Source organism: Chenopodium album, chromosome 12, assembly GCF_948465745.1.
Source record: "Chenopodium album chromosome 12, dcCheAlbu1.1, whole genome shotgun sequence".
Lineage (NCBI taxonomy): Eukaryota > Viridiplantae > Streptophyta > Magnoliopsida > Caryophyllales > Amaranthaceae > Chenopodium > Chenopodium album.
In genome coordinates, this window is record NC_137845.1 from 4,203,345 (window position 1) to 4,228,315 (window position 24,971).

The following is a 24,971-nucleotide window of genomic DNA, read 5'->3' on the forward strand; positions in this document are numbered from 1 at the left end:
TTTTTTTTTTTTTTTTTTTTTTTTTTTTCCTGAAGGACGTTTTTAGGCAATTAGATTTGGCTCAAAAACAGGGGCCGTATAAGAGAACGAAAGCCACATTGATGTAAGAAGGAAACTACAACAAATTAACTGATTTCTAGTAATACAATTTACATTGTGTATAGACAACAATTAATTATACAAAGCTGTGGGCTTCACTAAAAAAACACCCACTAACTAATGTAAAAATACAACAGGAGACTACCTCCATGGACGCAAGGGTCCGGAAATCTTGCCACTTGCACCAGATAACTGTTTTAAGTTAGTAAGAGCGTCTTGAGCAATTTTTCGTGTGTTAGCATTTCCATGCTTTAAGGCTTCCCCTAATGCCCCGACTAAAGTCTGGTTAAGAGCAAATCTCTGGCTTGTGCTTTCCCCTCTTAAGAGCCTCTCAACCATTGATATTGCCTTTTCTTGAAGTTCTCCAGGCCGAACTTCAATGAAAAGAGCAACTACAGCATCTGCAACACCCACGCGATCAAGCTCATCAGCAGCACGCCTAAAACTATAAAATGTATCCGGGATGAGAGAGGAAAGGGCCTCTACAGACGCAATCTGGACATCTGTGTGCTCATCGATGAGGAGGTCAACCAAGGGCTTGATGCAGTTGCTCTTGAGCAAACACAGCTCACTGTCTTCTTCACAAGGTGCATTGTGTATTGGACATGAGGAGAGTTCGGGTGATAATCTCCTGCACATGAATACCATGAAAGAGCAGAATCCTTGTGGAGGTAGTGGGTCTGATTCTCCATCAGAAACAAGAACTTTGCCAGATTCTGACAGGTATTTTAATCCAAGAACTGCCAGATGTTTGCATCTTGGGTGTGAAAGGTAACTCAATTGCTCACGAAAGATCGCAATGAGGTGATGCTCCTTAACCCAAGCCAATGTCTGTGCGTTAATATTCTTGGCAAAGTGGAGTAAAAGACCAAGAAGCCCTTCTAGCATACTTGATGATGACCGTGAAGTTCTTCCATTGGGAGTGTGCTGAATTTCTTTAAGGGTTGTAACTGTCCACCTCAGGAAAGCAGCTCCTAAAACTGTCCTCACTTCATCACGTGACAGGGTAAAATTTGCAAGTATACAAGCAGCATCAGATCGCTCACTATTTGTTGACTGATTGTCTAGCACTTTCTCTTTTAAAAGGACGACTTTATTCAGAAGTCTGAGCTGATCAAAAAAGTCCCCACCAGAACTTTCAGATAGAATCCTCATAAGTTTGAGAGCATAGATTCTGTGTTGCATTTCAGGATGTTCAAGATATTCCATAATGCTTTTGATTCCATCCCCAGATTTTATCTCAGTTGCAACCTGGTCTGATACATGAATACAAAAATGTAAGTGTGTTTGTCCCTATCAAAAGTACAGGCACAATAACATTCAAAACTACGTCCAGGAAATAACTGTCCATGGAATGACTATCTATAATCAACAATCAAAGCAATGAGCCAACGATCAGGCAAATACATAGCCACCATGACCTGAACTTTAAGACCTTTAGTGCTTCTTAGGTAGGCGGTAATATAATGCAAGAACAACCCCATGCCTTACCCATGGTAAGGGAGCTACATCCCAAGCATGCAGTTATATTCATAATTTTTCATTGCTCTGAAGTGGTAATGGAAATTTAGGAAGAAATAGAGGTAATTGAGTGGACAAGGATAATCATGGGCATTGGTATGAAGCTCTTCTAATTGAATAACTCCCTCCGTCTCATGTTAGTTGTCAAGATTTCCCTAATTATATATCCCAAATCAGTTGTCAAGTTTCCAATAGTAATGTAAATCAATTAAAAGCCACAAAACTAAATGGCTATAAGGTCATAACCAATATAAACAGGGGAAACATTACAATAACGATGTTCCCTGATTTTTTTTCATTCCCTAGATAACTAATATGGGGCAGAGAGAGTATTATAAATCCATTACCAGTAACCACCTAAAAGGACATCACAAATGTATTTTTGGAGCACAACATGGCAGAACAAAGTGCATAAGACTTGAGAATTCTTGAAAAGTTCTAGAAGTAGCAATAATGCCAAGAATGGGAGCACATTATGAGCAGTACATGAACACAATTAATTTTACTAACAGAAGACATAATAACAAAACACCATAGCACTTAGCAACCACGCCAACCAGAGTTGCAATTCTCAATTTTGAGGGAAATATTAAACAAAGCAAGTCAGAAAGAACATACCACATGCCTTGGGGGAAGAAGCGATTCCACAGAGGATACGAAGAATGGACACTTGGCATTGAGGGGTTACTTGAGGTAAAAGTAGCATCAGGTGAGAAACAACGAAGGACGAAAGCATTAAATGTCCGTCCTTGTTTACCTCTGCCAATTCCCAGTGCCCCGGATTTGTCACAATATTGGCAATTATTGCTGCAGCCAGCTCCTTCTGCTCTGAAAGGATATTCTGGGATTCAAGGATAAAGTCTGTGACAGCTGGAAGTACAGAAGCTTCAACAAGAATAGTGGCATTGTCATCCAAAGATGAAAGGTTGCACAGTGCATGAAGACTTGCTGTTCGAGTTTCTGGTTTATGCAGCATTTCAACAAGAACTTTTGCACTTCGATTTGCAATTTGTTCTTTACTGCAATTTGTCAAAGTCATTTTTCCCAACAATGATGCCATCTCTATTTGAATGTCACGAGAACCTGCTTATCACGGGAACAAGATTTGATATCAAGAACAGGAGAGCATAATACATCTGATAAAGAATAGGCAATACTGGAAATTAACATGTTGAGCAAAGATATACTTTATCTAATACAATGAAGTGATTTAAGCAAATTTTCAAAGAAACAGGAAATGCAAGGGGTGAATTGATTACAATAATCATACCCACCTTCACATAGTCGACTTAGTAGAGGCTCAAATCTTCCTGCTGCAGCCGAATGTTCAACATTCTCATCAATTACTTCTAGACGTTTTAGCACGTCCTCTGCTATGTTGGACAAAGTGGGACACTCCAAGTTCTCTGCCATGCTTGAAAGAAGCAGAAATGCACCTTTCTCAGATGCAATTTTAGCACAATAAGCCTCATTGTCTGTAAATTCAATCAGCAACCTCAGGGCATTTACTTTTTCTTTCTCTTTCTCTGTGCTCCCAGCAAGGCTTTTTATTGCCAATTTTGTTATGCCTTCCCCTATCATAATTGTCTAGAATTATACAAAAATTAGTTAAATATCAGAGAGACATGTCACAGAGGCTTTTCAAATGTAAGGAAGTGAAAGCAGATAGTGAGAAATCTAGAGTAACATTGAATATTATGCCAGAATCTGAGTTCAAACTTACAACGAATACACACACAAGAAGCATCTACACTAGAAAAAGTGCAAGCACATCACACACGTGAATATAGCTTCGAGCATGAAGTTCCCATTCATTAAAATAATAACAAAAGTTGCTACAAAATCATAGATGGATTTATAAAATTTCTTTCAAATTCACAGTTGCCAAGAGTTCCCAGCCAATCCAAATCATCCAAACATATTTCCCTCTTCATGAAAATATTGTGACATCTATAATTGCAGTATGAAAAGATTTACGGAAGACATTATGCAAGGGAGGTTTTTAAAATAGAATATGTAGGACTCACCTTACTGTCTTCATCCTTTGCCATGCTAAGTAAAGCCATAAGAGCTTTGGATTTCAAAGGAGAACTGATGCTCTTGGAGCAATTTTTGAGAAGATTCATGATTAGAAGGACGACGCCAGCGTTTCTAATTTTATATCGGCTTGATGGATGCTCTTCTGATATCTTATAAATACTATCCAAAACCCGTTCAACAAAATCCATAGATGGTGGATCCTTGCTAAGATGTTTCACAGCTGACTTGATATGAATGTCAACATTTCTGTTCACCCATTCTTCAATCGCCCCAGCTAAGCCAATATTTGGTTTCTGCTCTAACGACCTAAGCACCTGACCCGTGACAGGGCAAGTGGGATCTCGGCCATCCTCCAAGCAACGCTGAAACCAGTATTCAATTGCAGTCCTCTCATAAGTCTGTGCTGACTCCAACACCACAGGATCCTTCATAACTTCCTTGGTTAACGGACATATGAAATTCTTGAAAGGCAAAATCTGAGATTCATCTTCTATATCAAAATCTAAGCTTAGAGCTGATATATTTGGCTCAGCAGACCAGCTGTCAATGATTCGCTGCAAAGACATAAGAATTCGCCTCTCAGACACTGAATTAGAGCGAGCAAGATCATTCTTCAAGAGCTTAACATGTTCCAATAACTCAGCATGATTAGTGGGGTCAATCCCAAGAGCTCGAGCCAAATCCATAATTATAGCACTCTGAACTGGTTTGGCTATTGGCCTCCCTTGCCCTTCATTTTGTAGTGTGCTGTACACTCTCATTTCATTCTCTGTCACCTAATACAAAAATTCATATCTCCAATATAAGTTTGAAACCCATCAAACAAAAATGATAACAATAAAAGCACAAGGGCAAAAAATTATATACTTATATATTTTATTGCATGGGAAAGACATGAACAAGCTTTCATTAAAAAAAACAAAAGAATCAATGTTCAAAGCTGAAGTCACACCCTTGACAACTTCTTCAACACCCACAATTCCTCATAACTACAACTAAGCTTTACTAACTTATGGTCAACCATATTCCCTCGACCCCCCCTTCTGTTTTATACAATAAAACGACCATGAGCTAATATTACTAAGATACTTGAAGATACTCTAGACGACGACACCAGAGGCTGAAGCTTGTTTTATATTTATCAGGTGGTAGGGGCAAAAAAAAAAAAAAAAAAAAAAAAACAATCATTCAGTTCAAATAATTTCCCATCTACGCAATTGGAACCAACTGTCAAGTAAAATGGCAAACTGTTTGACAATTACTCCCTCCATTTCAGTTTGTTAGTCCCATATACTATTTTGGACGTTTCAAAAAAATCTCCCCATATTAAATGTATTCCACTTTTAACTTAGTTTTTATTTCCTATTTTATTCATATCAAATTCTGATTGGTTAAATTAATTATTTGTGAATTGATGACATGACTGTAAGTAAAGAAATTATTCCCTTGAATTATACAATTATGGTTGACGGTTTTCTAAAAAAAATTTAAAAAATTTAAATAAGGCAAAAACTATTAATGAATTGTTTTTTACTTTAATATTAGATTCCAAATATTCTCCTTTCCTTATTTTACGTGATTGATTTCATATGTGACTATCATATTGAAATGGAGGGAGTATTAATTTATTATACACAATCGTGAAGTTCCGAACAAACATTTTGCAACAATTTTGGAATGACTAAATTGTGACATATTTCCACAAATATCTATATTAACAATAAAAAATACTCCGTATATTATATACAAAGTACAAAATATACAGCCAAAAGGAGTAAACAACTAAACATGTACTTACAAATCAAATCAAATAAAATTGACAGTTTTGAACCTAACATTTTCTAATTTCAGTATAATACATAACCTGTATATAGAAAGTTTAATAAAAGCAAGCTCATTAAATTCACATAATTAACAATTTCTAGTATAATTGATTAAATCACAAATAAAATCCAAGAAAAACCAAATAAATAAATAAATAAATAAATTGTAGAAAGCGAGAGAAATTACAGAGAATTGAGCTTGCTTCATATCTCTAGAAAGATCCGAAACCTTCTTCCGAACATCGGTAACATCTTTGAGGCCAGTCTCAAGCAACGCAAGCCATCCACCAATCGCAGCCGTTCGATCCTGAAGAGAAGAACACAACGAACGGCAATTGATGAGGACAAAAATCTTACTCCTCTCTCTATAAACCGACACCGTTTCAACAGCTTTAACAAGGTCACCGGAGATTCCTTTAAGAGCAGTATGAACAGTCGGAGAAGAGAGAATATCCGGCGAAAGACGAAGGAGGTTTCCGGTAATGCGGTGAAGGCGAGCGGCGTAGGAGGTGAAACGACGAGGAGTTTCCCATGGAATGGAGTCGTCGGAGTTACAGAGAGAATCGAGTTGCCGGTGGATTGATTCCGCCGGTGATGATGGTGGTTTAGCCGCCATTTTTACATTTGAGGGAGATTTTCTCTCTCCTAGGGTTTAGGCCGTGGTTGACGTGTTGAGCAATTTTTGTGTGGAAATGGAGTATTGATGTGAATGTAAGTGTGAATGTGAAAATGGCGTGTTTATGAGTTTGAGTCTGAGAAAATGGGAGGAGAGAGAAAGTGGAGGAAAGAGGAAGAAGAAGAGGAGAATGAGTCAAATGTTGACTTAGTAAGTCTTTTTAAGTTGCATATTCGCTGAAATTACGTGTCTTTTTTTAAAAAAAAAAAAATAAAGGGATATTATAAGTCAACCTCGATACTATTACGTATTTCATATTGTGGCCTCAAAAGTGTCACCATTGAATCCACAAATTTTGATGATTAATTTCTATTTGTAGAATCATGGGGGATGATACACGTAAAATTGTTGTATGTAGTCCCAACATACATCACCTATAAAAATTCGTCACATCAGCACTACCCAAAAAAATAAGAGGGAAAAATCGGGGGGAAACAATTCATCCACTATGGCGCCATATTGCAACTTGAGTGGGAATCTTTTTGGGTGAAATTGTTGGTGCCATGAGCATTAATTACAATAGTATTTTTTTTTTTCTGAAAATTTAACCCATAAATATAGGATAATATTTCAACATTTTTACAATTAAAAAAATGCCAGAGAAGATGAACAAACCACCGGAAAAGATGACAAAATCTACTAACGCCGACGAATTTTCCGGTTAAGTATCAAAATACTTGAATTTGCAAGCTTGTTCAATCCAAGTTAAAAAAAAATCGATTTTGTTCAACAATCAACCATGTCCTGCAAGTTTAATTTGTATTTAATTTTTCTTTCATCCACCATATATCTGGGTTTTTCAGATTAGGATCAAAATTCATGTACATAATATAGATTTAGTTAAAATATTTCAAATCAACAATTTTGTTTGGGCTTTAGTACACATTTGAGGCCGGTCTCCGTACTCTAATCGTGGAGTCAGATTACTCAAACCTCGTTGATCTTCTACAAGCAAAATCTATTTAATGTTGTGCTACTCAAGTGGTTTGAATGACATTGTAGCCTTGGCTAGGACTTTTAATTACTGTTGCTTTTATTTTGCTCATAGAACTTGTAATAAAGTGGCCCATTCTATGGCCACAAAGTAGCTTTATCTTTTGGGGAGGATTTGATCTGGATGGAGGATGGTCCTCAGGAAGTTGTAATGTCTGATTTGTCGGACAATGCTCTCTTTTAATAAATTTGGTTCGGTTTTTGTCAAAAAAAATTTAAAATATTGTTTTATATACAATTAATCTTATGTCATTTTTTTCATTTCATCAGTTTTTGACGAAATTCTAAACTTCTGTACAACTTGATTAATAAATCATATGTCAACAATTATATCTAATAATCTGATATACATGTCGTGATTTTAGTTCTTGTGATGTCCCTGTCTCATCCAATGTTTGTTATTTTTTAAGTAACAATAACATTTTCTTTAGTAACTAATAGCTAGATATCAAAATCAATAAAGAAATATCCCTAATTATTTCGTATAATTATATTTATTTGTAAAATAGTAGTGGAAAATTGTTCACCTAGTATATATCCGACTTTAATTGTTAACAAAGCTATGCTTTCGTTAGATATTGTGTTCGAACATTTCGCCAAACTTGAAACCATGTATGATTATTGGACATAGGCAAAATTATATGCTTAATGAAGGGATCGAACTTGAAACCTTGTATGATTGTACTTTTTGTCATCATTGTTAACCAAAATTACAGAATTATTAACAAATATTGCGAGATTCACCTTGTAACATTTTGCAAATTTATTGTATTGGCCTTTTGTGATATACTAATAAGATCAGTTGTTACAAATTAATATGGTTTTGTTACTAGAAAACACTCAAACATACTAAAATGTCCACATTGTAGTGTTATTTAATAGGTGCATAGTTACCAAATATTGATTTTAAAATTAAATAAAAATGTGTTAGATAGAATAGATGAAAAGAACTTTATGTATTATATTATAAATAAAAGGTTAGCATGGTAAAAATAAAAGATGTAATATACCTATGACCTTATGATATCATATTTTTGTGTCAAAAAAATATGATATCATATTTTTACGTTATGATCATCTATTATATTAAACCATATAGACATCCTCCTCCCTCTCCAAGTATTATTCTTGTTCTGAGTCTTCTTACCCATGATGCAATATTTATTTAAAATAAAAATTATTATTCTAACACACACACACACACACACATATATATATAAACACTTAGGAATTCAATTACACGATTTGTTCAAATTATAAACACTGTTCCATATTCATAGGGGAAATATAACCTTATTAGTTTAATTTATTAACTTAAGTCGTGAAATTTCATTTTGCAATAAGCAAAACGATTTTGTCAACTAATATTGTGCAATAGTAAAACATTGTCGGAATTTAATCAAATTTAATATAATTAATTGTTATCTAATTCGATGTTTATTATTAATGATGTGAAACAAGATTGCTATTAACTTGATTCACTTTCCTTATGTTACTAAATAATTTGTTTGTGTTACTGAATAATCTACTGCTCGTACTGTTACTAAATAAATGGCTTGTGTTAGTAAATAATGTGCTTGTGTTACTAAATAAATTAGTAAATTATATAATTAACAATTAGTAAGCTAGTAAAATAAAGTGAAATAAATAATAATAATAATAATAATAATAATAATAATAATAATAATAAAATAATAATTAATCGATTGTATCTAGAGGGGTGGGGGCCCAGATTGTATCTCGGCTCCCCACTAATTTCTTCTAAATCGATTGACTTTGTAAGTTTTTGATGATAATAATAATAATAATAATGATGATGATGATGATGATGATGATGATGATAATAATAATTTTAATAATAATAATAATAATAATAATAATAATATTGTAATACCTTCGACTTCGGTTTGAGAAATTGCGCCTATATCCATCCAATCATTTTCAAGAATAAATAGTTTACCTAATTCAATTACACGATTTGTTCAAATTATAAACATCGTTCCAATGTTCATAAGTGAAAGATAACCTTAGTCAAATTATAAAGGGTAAATTGGTAACTTTGAAATTAAGTTACAATTACGTACAATATTCAAAGTTTGCTAAATTATTGAGAAATACATTCATTATATCAATTTATTACTAATAATTACTGTTGACATCGAAATTTTGTTAATTATTAGGTGTCAGATATATGTAAATAAAGAGATAATATCAAAAAATATAAGATATTTATCTTTAGGATTTCGTAGAATATATGATTATTATCTTGTAAACTACTCTACGACTCTCTATATAAAGAGGGTCAAATATAGGGTTTAATTAGGCTCAGATGGAATATGTCACAAAGACTCCATCTCCTCCCTACCAAACATTGTAGGTACATAGTATGGATTAAGCCGACAAGGCCCCGTACTATAAACAATATCAAAACCCTAGCCCTTTGGAGAGAGGAATCAAGAGATAATTGTTCCCTTATATTTTTCTACCTCTTTAATTATATATTGCAGGTTTGAATTTTTATGGTTTACAATTACATGTTTACAATTTTTTTGGGGTTTTCTTGTTACTACAAAAGTTTATTTATAAATTATAACTTACTCATCACAAATTTTAAATTAACGTACACTCGTTGTATGACAGAAGACTTTTGTCTATATTTGTTACTAACTTTGCAAATATCAATTTGAGGGTAAGGAATTTTTATTTTTAAAAAGTAACCTTTGTTCTTGCGTGCAATCGAACTCGGAGACAATATTTCATTATTGCAAATTTATGTTCAGCGCTATATTAGTAACCAAGATTGCGGGATAAACACCATATCAACATTTGTAGAAAATTCTTTTTATAATAAGTATTGCTACGTCGCTTTAAGATATTTAGTTACTAAGCATAACTGATTGTGTTACTAAATAATTTGCTTGTGTTACTAAATAAATTAGTAAGCTAAAGTGTTTGATATTATTGGGGGTTTTCTGCCATTTTCGCCGACCTTATACATTTTTCAGCCATTGTTGAGGTCCTTCGACTCTCCATTTTTTTTACCAACGAATATGACTGTCACTACTCTTGTAACTTAAAAAATTATTGTAATTCTACACGAATTCCAAATTCAATAGAGAATGGGAAGAAGAAGTAGATGACCAATTTCAAAAGTTCAAACACCAATTTCAATTGTGGTAGACGATTAAATGACGAAGATTATCTCTATTGAACCACAAACTATATTACACTTTATCTTTTACAAATAATCACACAACGATTATTTATTTAATTGGAATATACTTTGTTTGAAATGGGAAAATTTGAAAAATAAAAGCTATGTGTATGACTTAAATTCAAGCTTTGAAGACGAAAACCACATAAAGTAATTTCATGGCGAAATGGCCGATGAAACCAAGGGAAGAGGATGACATTCCATGGATGAAAAAATGAACAATTTTTTTTAAAAAAAAATAAAAAAAAAATAAAATAAAAATAGTATTGGAAATGACACAAATTTTAAAATTCAAAGTTTAGGTTAAATCTGAAATGAATTTGAAATTCAAATGAATTTTCAAATTTAGTGGATTTTGGGGCCCATTTCACTAACCAATTAAAGGTTGCCATGTCACATTGTATGTGGGCACCACATACAATGGTTGTATGTGTAGTTTTTTCCGTAGAATCATACTTCATACGACATGGTTTAAAAGTGTAAATTTGAAATTTATACTTAAAAGTTTGTAAAAATTGACCATCAAAGCCAAAATGGTACAAATACAAAGAAGGGGAAGAGTAATACTTTCATCTCTCGAAATAAAAAAGCCAAAGTTAATACTCTATATAAACATGGGCAACGGGTCGTGCCGTGCCGTGCCTAATTTTGGCACACCCCAGCCCACGTGCCTGGCGGGCCGTGCCGTGCCGGGCCGCGGGCCAAACCGTGCCATTTTTTTTTAATTATAATAAATGTAAATAAAAAACGATATATATATATATATATATATATATATATATATATATATATATATTAGTACAACTTAATTTTATATAAATAATGTGATTAATTTATGTTTATGTTAATGTTAATATATTTTGTTTTGAACAACTTTATTTTAATTAAGGTTATATAAATTATTTATCTAATTATGTTTAAGTTTAAATAAACAAATAAAAACAATTTTATTAATTTAGCAAAAAACAACAATGCATATAATAAAAAAAAATTACGAGTGCGATATATCGAAAACACAAAAAATTGAAGAATAACTTAGTTTATTATATGCCGGTAGCTGGTACGATAAATCGATAATACAAATAATTAATGATAATTAAAAATCGTACAATATTTGGTGAATAACTTCATTTATTATACGGAATATGAAGTTCGATAATACAAAAATTGTACAATAGTGTATAATGTAAATATGTAATAATGTAATTATTATTGTTCGTCTTCGTCTTCGTCTTCGTCTTCTTGTGGTTCAAGGTCATCGGCCAATTGAGTTGATTGAGAAGTATGAGAACTAAAAGAAGTCGACGTTCCTTCATCGTCGTCGTTTTGTGCATAAGTACGATCTTGAGAACGAGTTTCGGCATCCAACCAATCCTTGAAGCAAACACACATTTCAAGTGTTTCGGGGTTTAGTCTTGTTCTTCTATCGTTTAAAACCCATCTTGACGCACTAAAAGCTCTTTCGGAGGCAACGGAGGAGACTTGGATAGCAAAAATATCACGAGCCATTGCCGACTAAATTGGATGTTTCATGGTTTGTGATTTCCACCAATCAAGGATGTCGAGGCCAAACTTCTCTTCATCGTCCATGCCTTTCATAAAGTCGTAACTTAGGTACATTTGCAACTCCGAAACATCGCTTTGTGTTCTCCTAGTTGATGATGATTCCGTACCTGAAAACTTGGACATCATGTTAGCAGCTTGTGCAAATAAACCTTTGGCCCGTTTACTTACGTTTTTGGATGTTTGAGAAGGGGAAAATCGAGACACGGTTCCATATTTAGTATCATAAACTCTATATAAAGAGAAAAACTCATTAGTCACCTTATTTTTAAAAGTTTCAACATCATCTTCCAAATTCATGTTACTATAATAAATATCAATTAATAAAAAAGTGCCATCATATTTTTTCCTAGGATCTAAAATAGAAGCAAAAATATAAATCATAGGAATATCAGTGCAATATTTACGCTATTTTTCCTCCATAGATGGAAGATATCCATGATATTCATATTGTGATCGATGTTCGGCAAAAAGTTGTGCAAGTAAACATGCATTGCTAAGAAAAGAATGGGAACAAGGATTATATACAGAAGAAAAACAATGTGTCATACTATATAGTAATTGTAAAAACTGCATATATTTTTCACAATTAGCCCAATCATCTTCTAGTAAAGCACATTGTGGAAATTTCATATTATAAAAAAGTGTTAAATCAACCTTGTACTCGATTGCCCGACTCAACATTTCATAGGTGGAGTTCCACCTAGTTGGACAATCCGTTGCTATTTTTATAGCCTTTCTCCTTTGTTTCCTGCAAAAACCTTTCCATTCTTGATATCTCAAGTTAGAGCTATTAATAGACATAATAGCATTCCTTATTTTGTGATAAAATGGACCAATTGCTTGCGTTCCATCCTTCACACACAAGTTAAGAACATGACAAATGCATCTAATATGAAGTGCTTCTCCATCTAATACTAAATCGGTCAATTGGGGTTTAACCAAATTCGCGCTATATGTCATAGAAGTTGCATTATCGAAAGTCATAGACGTGATTTTATCCCTAAGATTATATGCATCAATGACTTCCATTAAATGATGACAAATGTTAAGACCGGTATGAGGGTATTCAAGTATTTTAAAATGAATGATGCATTTTTGTAACAACCAATCATTATCCAACCAATGACAAGTAACACATAAATAGTGAAGTCCGTATCCACTATCCCATGCATCGGCAGTTAAAGAAACTCTACTAGGAAGATTAGCCAATTCATTTACTAATTTCAATTTATACTCTTGATAATTCTTCATGGCAGCAGATCAAACGGTTTTTCGGGAGATTTTTTTGTGTTTGGGTTGTAGTGCTCGGTTAATGTAGTTGTTAAAGGCATCATTTTCGGCGAAAAGAAAAGGTTGTTCGGCATGTACAATCATTCTCCCAAGTTCATCCCTATCTTTCTCATAACTATAAATGAAGCCTTGTGGATGGAAATGAGAAATTTTGGGTTGGGTTGGATCATTAGATGGTCCACCACATCTTTTTGAATGTCTACTAAGGTGTCCCGTCCCTCCCTTGGTATCGGCCGAGAAAATTTTACTACAAGTCTGACACCGGGCTTTGGTTCCATTTTTACTCAATTGATAATGTGCCCAAACTTCACTCTTTCGGTTGGTTTGAGCAAATTCCTCTTCGGTACACCACTCTAATATGTTAGGATTTTGGGTGTTAGGCATTTGGGTGGATTGTTCACTCGACCCGGAGGCTTGTGTTTGGCTACCTTGGTTACTAGGAATAGAAAATTCATGTTGTGATCCGTATAAATGAGGTGAGAAATGGGTTTGTTGAAATCCCGAACTAGGCATAGTCCAAGGAGCCATATCATCCATTTGTTCGTGCCCTCCCGTGGTTTGGGGATGAAAGAAAGGGGTGGAAGTGTTTGGAAATGGCATGTTAGGGGAGTGAAAGGGCATGTTAGGGGAGGGAAAGGTGTTAGGGGAGGGAAAGATGTTAGGGGGTGGGGGGGCATTGAAGTGTTTGAGTTTGGTGATTCCCTACGTTTTGACTTGGCTTTTCTAGAGGAGGAGGAAGTGTTCGGGTTTGATGCCATGATATTTAATAATAATAACAACAACAATAATAATACAAATAACAAATTAACAATAACAATAATAATAACAATTGACAACAATAATAATAACGATAGCAATAAGAATTAGTAAGTAGTTTTTATATAAATTAAGTTTTCAAAAATAATCATAATAATAGTAGATTACTTAGGTCAATGAGATCCCAGGTAGGAGAGGTTAGGAACGACGTTGTCCAGAGCCCAAGTCCCGCCTTAGACAGATTTCACTAACAATCTAAATTATCCACAATAAAAATAGAAAGTAGTTTTTATATAATTGAGTTGTTCCAACTTCCAAGAAAACAATAACAACAATAATAATAACAACAACAACAACAACAACAACAACAACAACAACAACAACAACAACAACAACAACAACAACAACAACAACAACAACAACAACAACAACAACAACAACAACAACAACAACAACAACAACAATAATAACAACAACAACAACAACAATAATAATAATAATAATAATAATAACAAATTAAAATAAAGTTGAGTTAGATCTTACAATGACGCTTCAATTGCTTTCCCAAATTTATAATTTCCCGATCCCGAATTTATAATTTCCCGAGTGTAAATATAAGAATTTTTTTTTATTTTTTTATTTTTTATTTTTTTTATATTTTTTTTATTTTGATAGTAGACTAATAAAAGTAAAAATGTAAAATTTATAAGAGAGTAGGAATTTTTTTTTTCTTTGCACAAAAGAGAAAGAGAGTAAGATTGTAGGAATTAGAGAATAAGAAAATTAGAGAATAAGATAGAAGAGATGAGTTGATGAATTGTGAAAATTTTGGAGGAAGAAATGAGGTATTTATAGGGATTTTGGATGGGAAAAATGGCCGTTTTATAGCCGTTTTTGAGCCATTTTTTGAGCACCAGTGGGCCGGGTACCGTGCCGCCCGCCGTGCCATTTTTCGAACTTTGTGTTCACGGCCCACGGCCCACTGGTGGGCCGCCGTGCCGTGCCGTGCCGGCGTCGTGCCGGGCCCGAGCCGCCCGCGTGCCGGCACGGCCCGTGCCCACCTTTAACTCTATATATGAATATAACATAAAAGTCAAACTGATACACTTATTCATATACGGAAGTTAACCATGCTCATGAAACCAAAGTAACATTTGGCAACATATGGTGATGATTGAAAACTTTAAGACAATGATATAGATAATCCCTGTGACAACAACTAAACATTTAATAACCTTCTTATTGATTGTATTAATTTAAGAGAATACATGACAAAAATAAATTGATCATTGATGTAGTTACTTTGTTTATTTCATTTTTTTTTTTTTTTTTTTACTATTAGCTCCTTATTATATGTAACCTTTAGTATACCTAGCCATTAACCATTTAAGATTGTTATTAGGAGAGAGAGTGTAAATATATTATAAACAATTATAGAAAGAGACAAAGGAGGAGTGTCAAAACAATAACCTAGTTAAAGTTATAACCGGTTATTGTAACATGGTTATTAAATATAATGTACTTCTCACTTTTGCAAGATTTTCTAACCATTTAATAGCCGGTGACGTGAGTCACGTGACAATGTGAGGAGTTCATACGCATCAATGGTCAAAATACATTTATAATTTATAACCATTGGAATACATGGGTTATAAGAATGGTTATAAATGGGTGGAAAAGAGAGAAATAATAACCACAATGATTATGGTTAACCAAAGAGTGAAAAATAGCTGAAGTGGTTAGAGCTCTCCTCCAAGTTTCAAGAGATCTTGGAATCAATTTTCTTCACCCGCCCGTGTGGTTTTCTAAGCACCAAAAAAAAAACATGATTATGGCTAACCATTGGCTATACTCTTTAAGGGTTTGTACATTGTTTTGCTTAAAACAAAGGTGAAGCAAATACATTCAATCATTAAACTTTGAACAAACCCCCATTAATCTCCTAGATAAACAAAAAAAAGTATATCCATAATAAACCTTCAAAAAGTAAATATATGTGGGGTCCTATCCATCAGACTATCAATAACAGATGTCTTTGACGACGTTTGGTGAACTAACATAAGTTAACATTTTTTTTCCTTTTTTTTTTCTTAATTTTCCAATCGTGTTCCATCACCTTCAGTAAAGTACTGAATTTTTCTTTTTGCTTCTGAAACAGTGGAGAGGAAAAAATTGAGAAACTCATCAGCAATGGCGATTCTTCTTCAAACCACGACAACCATCGCCATCACCATCTTCCTCCTTAACTCCTTCAATCCACAACCGAAATTCAACCACCATCTTCATCTTCTTCTCGCATACATTTAAGTAAAAAAATTCTTGTTGCACTGAACACAAAAGTAAAACTTTGAAAAACAAAGGCTGCTAATTTAAGCTTGAAACTTTCAGCAGGACAAAGTTCAGCTTTCCAGTTTGATTGGAAAAAAATAAGAACCTTCTACGAAATCAGGCAACAGTTTGCAAAGAAAAGAAAAGAAAAAATGATAAGAAATTTACAATTATACTAAGAATCATTTCCATACATTGATACATATAGCATCTCTATCCTTAGTTTCATTTTCATTAGTCATGTCAGTCTATAAATGGACTGCTGAAAAATAACAGATACTGCAAAAGAAGAGAGTGGTAGTAATTTTCAGTAAGTATATCTTTGGTCTTTCTATGCTGTATTTCCTGCAGACTGCTGAAACCCGCGAGCAGGAGGATGAACCTGAGATCAATATACGTTGGTAATAGAAATTAGACAAATAATGCAGCTCACAACATCAAGAGACAAATGCATTGCAATTTAAGAGCTGTAATAATATAATATCCAAGAGTTGTTAAATATGACTTCCAATGTCCGAAATTAGTACTAGACTACTAGTCACGTTGTCTCAACCTCTCATGATTAAGGAATGTTCATAACTTTTTATCATTTTAATGAATATTGCATTTATAATCTCCAATAACTCAGACTAAGAGCATGTCAAACAAACCTGTTCATCCAGACATGTAAATATGTAGGTGATAAAATTGCATTATGTGAATGTATGCAGGCATATTCCGGTCACAAATCCCAGCAATTCAGAACATCCCCCCCACCCTCTCCTTCACCTCCCCACCTCAAACTTAAAGAAAAAAAGCCCCCACAAGAAGAAAGCTGTTGGGTGTTCGTGACCCACAACGAAAATTTATCCATGTACAAGCCCATACTAGCTGGGTGACGGATGTTATCATACATGGACATATGGTGGCTTAGCTCAAGTTAAAGAGACTCACTTGTTGTGGGGTTAACACATAGTTTGATAGGTCAAAGGGTTGAGGCAACTGAGGCAAACAGAGGCAATAGAATCTCAGCACTTGGGCAAAAGACAAATGCCAAACGTGTATCAGTTGTTTTCCAAAGAAAGGGGACCGCTTAATTACCCGCTAAGTCGAGACTCAAGATGTATTATTATTACGATATTATGATCAATCACCATCAAAAATGAGGAATCGTTTTAGTTATTCTGGGCCAGTAGGGCCTTCAAGTCCCCAAAATATGGCGAAATTGTAAGTGGCAGCTTGTTTGAAAGAAATAATGATACATTGAAAACAAAATCAAGTGATTCATTCGAGTGCTTTTTCTAGTGCTTTGACAAAACAAGACACATGATATTGTTTATAATTAAAGGTAGCATTATTACGAATAACAAATTACAAAATTAAGCTATAAACCCTCTGAATTTTTCATAACAGGCACCTCTTATATTAATTTTCATTATTCCACAACTCGTCCAACTCATCCGTCACTCGCTTTATAGGCAGTAATGAAACATGATTATCTTAAGAAAGGTGACAATATTTCTGAGCTTCCTAATATAATTAAAAGCATATAAAAAGAAAAATAAAACTTAACATGAAATTAATATAACGTTTAAAGAGGAGCACCTTCAATTTCAAAAGACGCTCAAGATGCCCTAGAGGCAACCAGGCAATCATGCTTAAAGCCTTATGAAACACTTGCAAACATATAGATAAATCTTTTAAAACATCAAAAGCACATCAGGTTAACCACCTAAAGTGATGTTCTATATAGAGTTATGTTCAGGAGCAGATTAGCTATTGGATTTATGTATGAGCCTGAATGCCTGATGCTTTCCTGAATTAAGGCATAAGATCTAGGTTATGCTTGCTGTAATTAACGAGGTTAGTCCTAATATGTATCAGCTGCTAACAGTTAGCAAAAATATAAGAAAATAATTTTTTAAAAAATCAAAAATCACAATAATTTGGAAAAAAAAAAATAATAAAAAAAAGAGAGGCTCTTACAGTGGCAGAAGCCTGCTATGGCAGTGTCTATATTCGGCTTATATCACGGCCAAAAAGAAGAGTAGTCAACCAGTTAATGGCAACATAGAGCCGATTCCTCCAACTAATAACACGAGTAAGATATGCAGATCGCCAGATAAACCAACTAGGGAAACCTTTCAATGATAAGCCCTTTGCCTCCTGTAGAAAATGAGCTAATATGTGAATAATGTGTTTGTAGCTCATAAAAAAAAACCCTATTTTTTTTTATACATCAATAGTATCACCTTGCTCTGCCTAAGGTCCACAAGTGCCTTGTATCTACCGATAGTTGCCATTGACCCTAGATGTCTGTATACAAAAGGATCTCCCATATCAACATTTTCAGCATTATTTGCATGACCTCCACCAGCTTTTCCAATCCTGTTCAAAAACTTAGCTAAATATTTCCCTTGGCGCTCGGCTACCTGTTGCAACAAGTTATCATCACATACTTTATAAGGTAAAACATCATGACCAGAAGCTGAAGGAGAAAGCTGGATAAACAATCCTTCTTAAGATCAAGTCAAGCTACAGAAGCAAAGCAAGAAAACAGTTTGACTTAAAGATGCAATACCTCTACTTGGTAAAAAAAAAAAAATTACTGTTATCAGGAGAGAATTTTCTTCTATTGGGACTTCTTTTACTCCCTTCTAAACACAAGTTTTTTGGGATTTAGTTTCTGGATTGACTTCATTGGATATGGTTTTCTATGATAGATAGTGAATCTCTTTGACAAGAAGCTACTTCATACTCGTATAAGATCAATGGATTTTTTAAAAAATAATAAATTATAAAAATCTACTACTTGAAGAGTGGAGGAGCATTACACATGGAATCGATTAATTATTTGGAACAAAGAAACCATTTCTTATATTAGATATGAAATTTAATCATCATTATAGATGACTTTACTTGTGATAAATTTGGTTCTGATTCACAAGTTCAAACATAAAGATTCATGAGATGACACAAGCTACAGTTTGAAATGTGAAGCCTCACTGTTTCTTAGGTTGCCTACAAATATGGTCTAGTGACTTGTAGAGCAGCCTGGCGTAGACTCTCGATTCACATTATCTACCTGCATAAGATGCTCGTAATATTGAGAAGGCATGGACACTCGGCATTTTAATCTGGACTAAGCAGACAAAAAAAGGTAGCCGATTTAATCATACTCATAGTATTAACACGCTCATGTTGATCATTTGTTGACTGTACATAAAGCTAAGTCTATGGAATTTCTAAACCAATATGCAATTAAGATACAGCGTAAGCCATCATCATCCTTCAGCTTATCTATTGCATAACTCCTCTTCTCAAAGTTCTTGATACCCAGATAGTAAAAAAAAAAGGATAAACAAAAGTTTTCTTTTTCGCACATAAATTTAACTTGTGTACATTACCTGCGCCAAAGCAGGAAGAACTGGTTTGCCTGTGCTTTTAAGAAAGCCTGCACAATCACCAATTGCATACGTATCTTGAACAGAGGGAACACGTAGCCATTCATCGATACCAATCCTGTAAAAATAAACAAATATAATTAGAATACTGAGTAAAAGCATTAGTAAAATATGAAATCCAACACTAAACAACATGAAATTTCAAACCATTTAAAGGACCAACTCAACCAAAAGCTTAATGAATTCCCAACACCTTACAGGAATTCCGAGATGTTTATTAGGGGATTGAAACCATCTCTTATAGCATTTGATTACTACTACAACAAATTTCCAAAACATCCATATTATTGAATCAAATTTATTCTTAGAACTTTATATATCTAGTCTTAGGTATGTTAAGGTTCTAACCCAACTTTTATGACCCCAGAAGACATTCAAGACACCCTCCACATCCACTTCAATTTTGGATAAAAAATCCCAAATTTGATCTAAAAAGCATGGATTAACCTTCAAGCATACAGAATTATAGACTTTTTGGACCTAAAAAGGATACAAGAAAAAGTGTTTCCCATGGACCCCATGATACCATGGGAGACCAATTGAGTGTTCTGAACTATCCTCTTAACTATCAATATAGCTGGTATGGATACGCCTCCCATTAATGACTCAAGGCCACCAAAGGCTTTTATGTGACCGAATAGCGGACGAATATGGATCCAAACAACTTTTATGGTTCTGGTTTGCACCCCTACAAGCCTACAATTACTTAGTACATGACACTGGGTCCCAAAATTCTCCGGAAATGGTTTGATTTCATGTATTATAGCCTTAATGTAGTCTTTGCACAACATTTTTGGACCAGACAAGGTTAGCATCAAGATGCTTCCCAAGGGACTGTGGGAGGCCTATTTGGTGCCCCAAGCCATCATAATCATGTAAGTGTTAGCTCATGACTTTATCCCCCTTCAAGATCATGTTTGGACGTTTGGTCCCCTACTTTGGCCATGTCAAGCCTTGCCTCTCCTAAAAATGCCCCTAAGACGAGGACGCTACCTTCTATTGCCATATGCAAGTGTTTTGAAAGTATGAGGTAATTTATGCCTTATCCTTGGCTCATGACTTTTGGCATCCCTTGTGCCTTGGGCATCTTTGACAATCAAAGAGTAACTTCTTAGGTCTTTATACATTCAACTGCAACACTAAAATATACAAAAGACCTAGTAATAAATATTTGAGGTACATCAAACGAAATACAAGAGGAATATGACTGACCTTCCACCAGGCGATTTTTCTACTTCAAGTTTTTTGACAAATGGTGAAGGGCCAACACCTGTAGACCATACTAAAAGACCATATGGAACCTCTGTGTCATCGCTAAGAATTATCTTATCAGATTGTACATCTTTGACGATTCCACGGACTAGTCGAACTCCTGACTGAGAAATAATTCAATTAAAACCAGACAGTGATAAAGTAAAATTGCTTCAGTAACATCTATGCTCTAGCACTTATGCATCTGAATTACTCTGTTTTTAACCCTTAATTTACTAAATATAAAGTTGAGACAGTAAAATTCAGGAATATATGCCCTAACAAGTAAACATTAATAATCATATTTTTGGGACAACCAAGAGAAAACAAGATGCAAAAGTTATACAGACTGTTGCTCAAAGTTCAGAAAATAGTCTTGGTGCATTATAGAAACAAATTTATTCAAAGTGAACAGTTTAAGCATTAACTAGTGCCTCCACAATTGCTATCTCCATTTTACTAGAGCTTGGTCAGGAATTCTGTCGGAGTGTACAAGAATTGATTAATTAATGAAAATACCTAACAGATGGTGGGTTAATTAGGTTTAACTAAGCATGTGCTGATATAACCACTGGTATTCTGAGCATGAACACATGATTAACATCTTTCATACACATATGTACAAAAGGAAGCAAGCACTTGGGCTTGGAGCAGGACCTGAATATTATTTCATCAGATAATTTCTCACCTTAGTCAGCTGTTTTGCAGCATAGTGTCTGAGGCGGTCATCAAAGGAAGATAGAATTTCGTTTGCCTGCAAAGAAAGGGCAATTCTGCTACTCAGTAAATCATCATATATGGAATGACACCAAGTTAAATTGCAAGATTGTTAAAAGGATATAAGTAGACCCTTCCACCAGCAATTTGAGCAGATCTAGCTTAAACTATAGCTTTAACCAAACACATATAGGAAGCCACTCCATGACAATCAAGAAATTTTAAAATTAATACTCATTAGAAATGTAAACTTCAAACCTCAATCAAGGTGACGTGGATGTAATCTTTGACATGTGCATATCTTTGACGGACATCCTTCATTATGAAATCACTAAGCTCACCACTAAACTCAACACCAGTAGGACCACCGCCCACAACAACACAGTGCAAGAGCCGTTTTTTTTCCTCCTCGGGAACACCTAGCAGCACAAGAATAACCAGCCAAATAGGTCAGAAATCCCATGAAGAGCTTAAAACAGCTTACATAAGTCTGAAAAGAAATTTAACAATCTTGTATTCCATACCAGGTATATCAGACAACATCAGATTTAAGAGTAATTTTCTACGGATCTCCTGAGCATGATGAACTTCACGAAGAAAAATTGCATGCTCATGCACCCCTTGGATTCCAAATGTTGATGCTTCAGCCCCAGATGCAACAACCAATTTGTCATATGCAATTTTGAATTTCCTTGGTTCCAATGCCTGTGCCCCGTCAGTGACAGTCTCACAATGTACCTAACATACACCAACCCCAAATTAACCAACGATAAGCTCTTCTGACCGCTGAGAATATCATATCAGCATAGAATAAACAAGAATACCTTGATTAGGCACCTAAGCCAATATGCAATCAATTCAAAGCATGTACAAGTTCATAGCTACAAATGCGTGTAATTGACAAGCTATCTCATTCTCTTACTATTCAACTAAAATTTCACCGTCCAAAATCATCTAAATTAACTACAGTTTCAACAATGATCATAAAATTTCCAACTTTCACACACTTAGCCACAGCACTAAAAAATTACTCACAAATGAAGAAATTCTCTCCTCGAGTCCTTGTTTCAATCTCAAATTTTGTTTAACAAAATGGTAACAACCCAATAGAATGTTCCCAATTTTTCAAAAAAACTGTACTCCATATAATCACATAGTCCATAGTCTATACTTTTGAAAATTGAAATATAAAATGATCCAAAATTCCAAACTAGCATAGCAAATGGGAAATTAAGAGCTAAAAGGTTTAACATTTTCTATCAATTAAAGCCCAATCACATACTCTTCATACTACTAAAAAAAATCAAGAAACTACATGCTAATAACTCTTAATCAGAAAATTTAAGAACTAAATGTTTTAACATTTGCGAATCTATGAACGTTCCAATCTAATACTTTCACATCATATAGGACACTAGCTACACTCATGGAGGGTGGTACTTTCCCATTAACCAAGACCTCGGATCAAATCCCGTCTACATTATGACTACTTTTCTCATGCCAACATATACATCATTAATCATTCACTTCACTTAACAATTAACATAAATACCCATGATCCAAAAACAAAAAAATCCAAAATTTCATATGCTTAAGATTAAACAAGAACAAAAATAGAATTCATACCACATGATCTTTGGTATCAACAGAAGAACAATTAGCAAGAAAGTAATAAGAACCCGGTTCACTAGAAATAGCAGGTTGAATCCTCCCAATTGGTTCAGCAACCGACCTAAACTCAAGAGTTCCAACACAAGTTGAAGCTAACAATGGAGTAAACACCATATGATTCCTAGGTGACACACAAACGATGTCGTATATCTTGGTATCAATCTCCTTGATGAGCCTACACCCGGCCCATCCTGAGCCCAATACAACCAATCTGGGCTTTTCATTGGGCTTAGTGGGCTCAAGCCCACCATACATTTTCCCATTTGTAGTGGAGGTTGAGTAGTAAGAAGAAGAGAAGAGGGAAGTGTAGAGTGTTGAAGATGATGAAATTGGGAAGTGGGGTTTTGTTGATTTTAGAATTGAGGGTTTTAGAATGTTTCTTAAGATTGATGACATGATTTTGGTTTCTATTTTTAGAAATTATGTTGTTGTTGAAGATGAAATGCAGGTTTTAATGTAGTTGTTGTAGTTGTTGAGAACTTGGAGCGAAAGAAATGGAAGAATGGTGAGTTTCCATGAAAGTAGGAAGATGCCTGGTAAACCTTGAATATTCTTAGAGCAGGTTGAAATTGTTTAATAAAATTCAGTCAAAAAATGAAATTTATAAATGAATATTTATTCAAACAAAAAGGAAATCACAAAGTTTTATATGGTTGGTCACCCCATGTAATCAATATGGATCAGTGTAATAAGTGGTTACTCGACTAATTTATAGGGAACAAGAAAATAACAACGTTTTATAAACCCGTGTATACTGTATACTAACAAATTAGACAATGCACGGTTTAACAATTAGCCTCAAACATCAATATTTATTGTAATTACATCAATTTGTACATCTAGCTTATCTCCAAATTATCCTCTAATAAAGAACTAAAGAAGTCTATCTGGTTAAATGAACCATAATAAGTGCATAAGGATGGCAAGCGTAGATTATCACTTTATTCTTAACTAATTACGATCACAAGACAATAATCCGTCGCAATTATATAAGTTTGTACATTTAAATCATCTCTAACCCACACTCTAATAGAGAAGTCTAACAGGTTAAGAAAGGTAGGGCTTAACAATTATAGAATAGTTCCCCATATCATAAAAATTAATACATTTAAGAAAAATGGAATTTTAGATTGAATTTTCTAAATTTTCCCCATATTATGGAATGACTTAACGGGTGATGTAATAGGTGGCGGCTGTCTAGATGTACCAGCAGCTAGCCTTAGCCATTCATTGGTTTAATTTTTTTTTTTTTTTAATTATTATTATTATTATTATTTTTATAATAATTATTATTATTATTATTATTTTATTATTATTATTATTATTATTTTATTATTATTATTATTATTATTTTTATTTTTTTTTTTTTTTTTTTTTTTTTTTTTTTTTTTTTTTTTAATATTTTGCACTGTGATTTTGATATTTTGGTCTTTTTGGATTGTCTAGAGAATCTAGGTAAGCTCCAAGATCATGGATTGTTTTGGTTCATTCACATACTATCCGGAACTTTTACAATTGATAATTAGTTATAGATGTAAGTGATATACTTAGGATCAAATATCTTATTACAACCATCAAATTTT

General features: G+C 34.0%; 2 protein-coding genes across 2 annotated transcripts; both read right to left on the minus strand.

The window, feature by feature from the left end:
* Window positions 1-27: 27 nt before the first annotated feature.
* LOC145570097 (U-box domain-containing protein 44-like) lies at window positions 28-6,288 on the minus strand. The gene is made up of 5 exons (XM_081629088.1): window positions 5,671-6,288; window positions 3,648-4,436; window positions 2,895-3,207; window positions 2,239-2,703; window positions 28-1,355 (listed from the first exon to the last, which is right to left on the minus strand). Exons 1-5 carry the CDS (start codon window positions 6,097-6,099, stop codon window positions 241-243), a joined length of 3,111 nt encoding a protein of 1,036 aa, XP_081485214.1. The 5' UTR covers window positions 6,100-6,288; the 3' UTR covers window positions 28-240.
* A 10,171-nt stretch (window positions 6,289-16,459) lies between these two features.
* On the minus strand, window positions 16,460-24,015 carry LOC145571687 (internal alternative NAD(P)H-ubiquinone oxidoreductase A1, mitochondrial-like). The gene is made up of 9 exons (XM_081630717.1): window positions 23,344-24,015; window positions 22,242-22,455; window positions 21,976-22,136; window positions 21,689-21,754; window positions 20,962-21,125; window positions 19,693-19,807; window positions 18,538-18,717; window positions 18,272-18,451; window positions 16,460-16,688 (listed from the first exon to the last, which is right to left on the minus strand). The coding sequence occupies exons 1-8, from the start codon at window positions 23,782-23,784 to the stop codon at window positions 18,299-18,301; spliced, it is 1,494 nt and encodes a 497-aa protein (XP_081486843.1). The 5' UTR covers window positions 23,785-24,015; the 3' UTR covers window positions 16,460-16,688; window positions 18,272-18,298.
* Between the last annotated feature and the right edge of the window lie 956 nt (window positions 24,016-24,971).

Excerpts from the sequence above, each read along its gene's own strand:
- LOC145570097 (XM_081629088.1), bottom strand. The coding sequence starts at position 6,099 with ATGGCGGCTAAACCACCATCATCACCGGCGGAATCAATCCACCGGCAA. Across the intron at positions 4,437-5,670 it reads TGAAGCAAGCTCAATTCTCT|GTGACAGAGAATGAAATGAG; the intron begins GTAATTTCTCTC and ends TTTTTGTATTAG. Across the intron at positions 3,208-3,647 it reads CAAAGGATGAAGACAGTAAG|ACAATTATGATAGGGGAAGG; the intron begins GTGAGTCCTACA and ends GTATAATTCTAG.
- LOC145571687 (XM_081630717.1), bottom strand. The coding sequence starts at position 23,784 with ATGTCATCAATCTTAAGAAACATTCTAAAACCCTCAATTCTAAAATCA. Across the intron at positions 21,126-21,688 it reads CTGCAAAACAGCTGACTAAG|TCAGGAGTTCGACTAGTCCG; the intron begins GTGAGAAATTAT and ends ATTATTTCTCAG. Across the intron at positions 19,808-20,961 it reads GAAAAATCGCCTGGTGGAAG|GATTGGTATCGATGAATGGC; the intron begins GTCAGTCATATT and ends TTATTTTTACAG.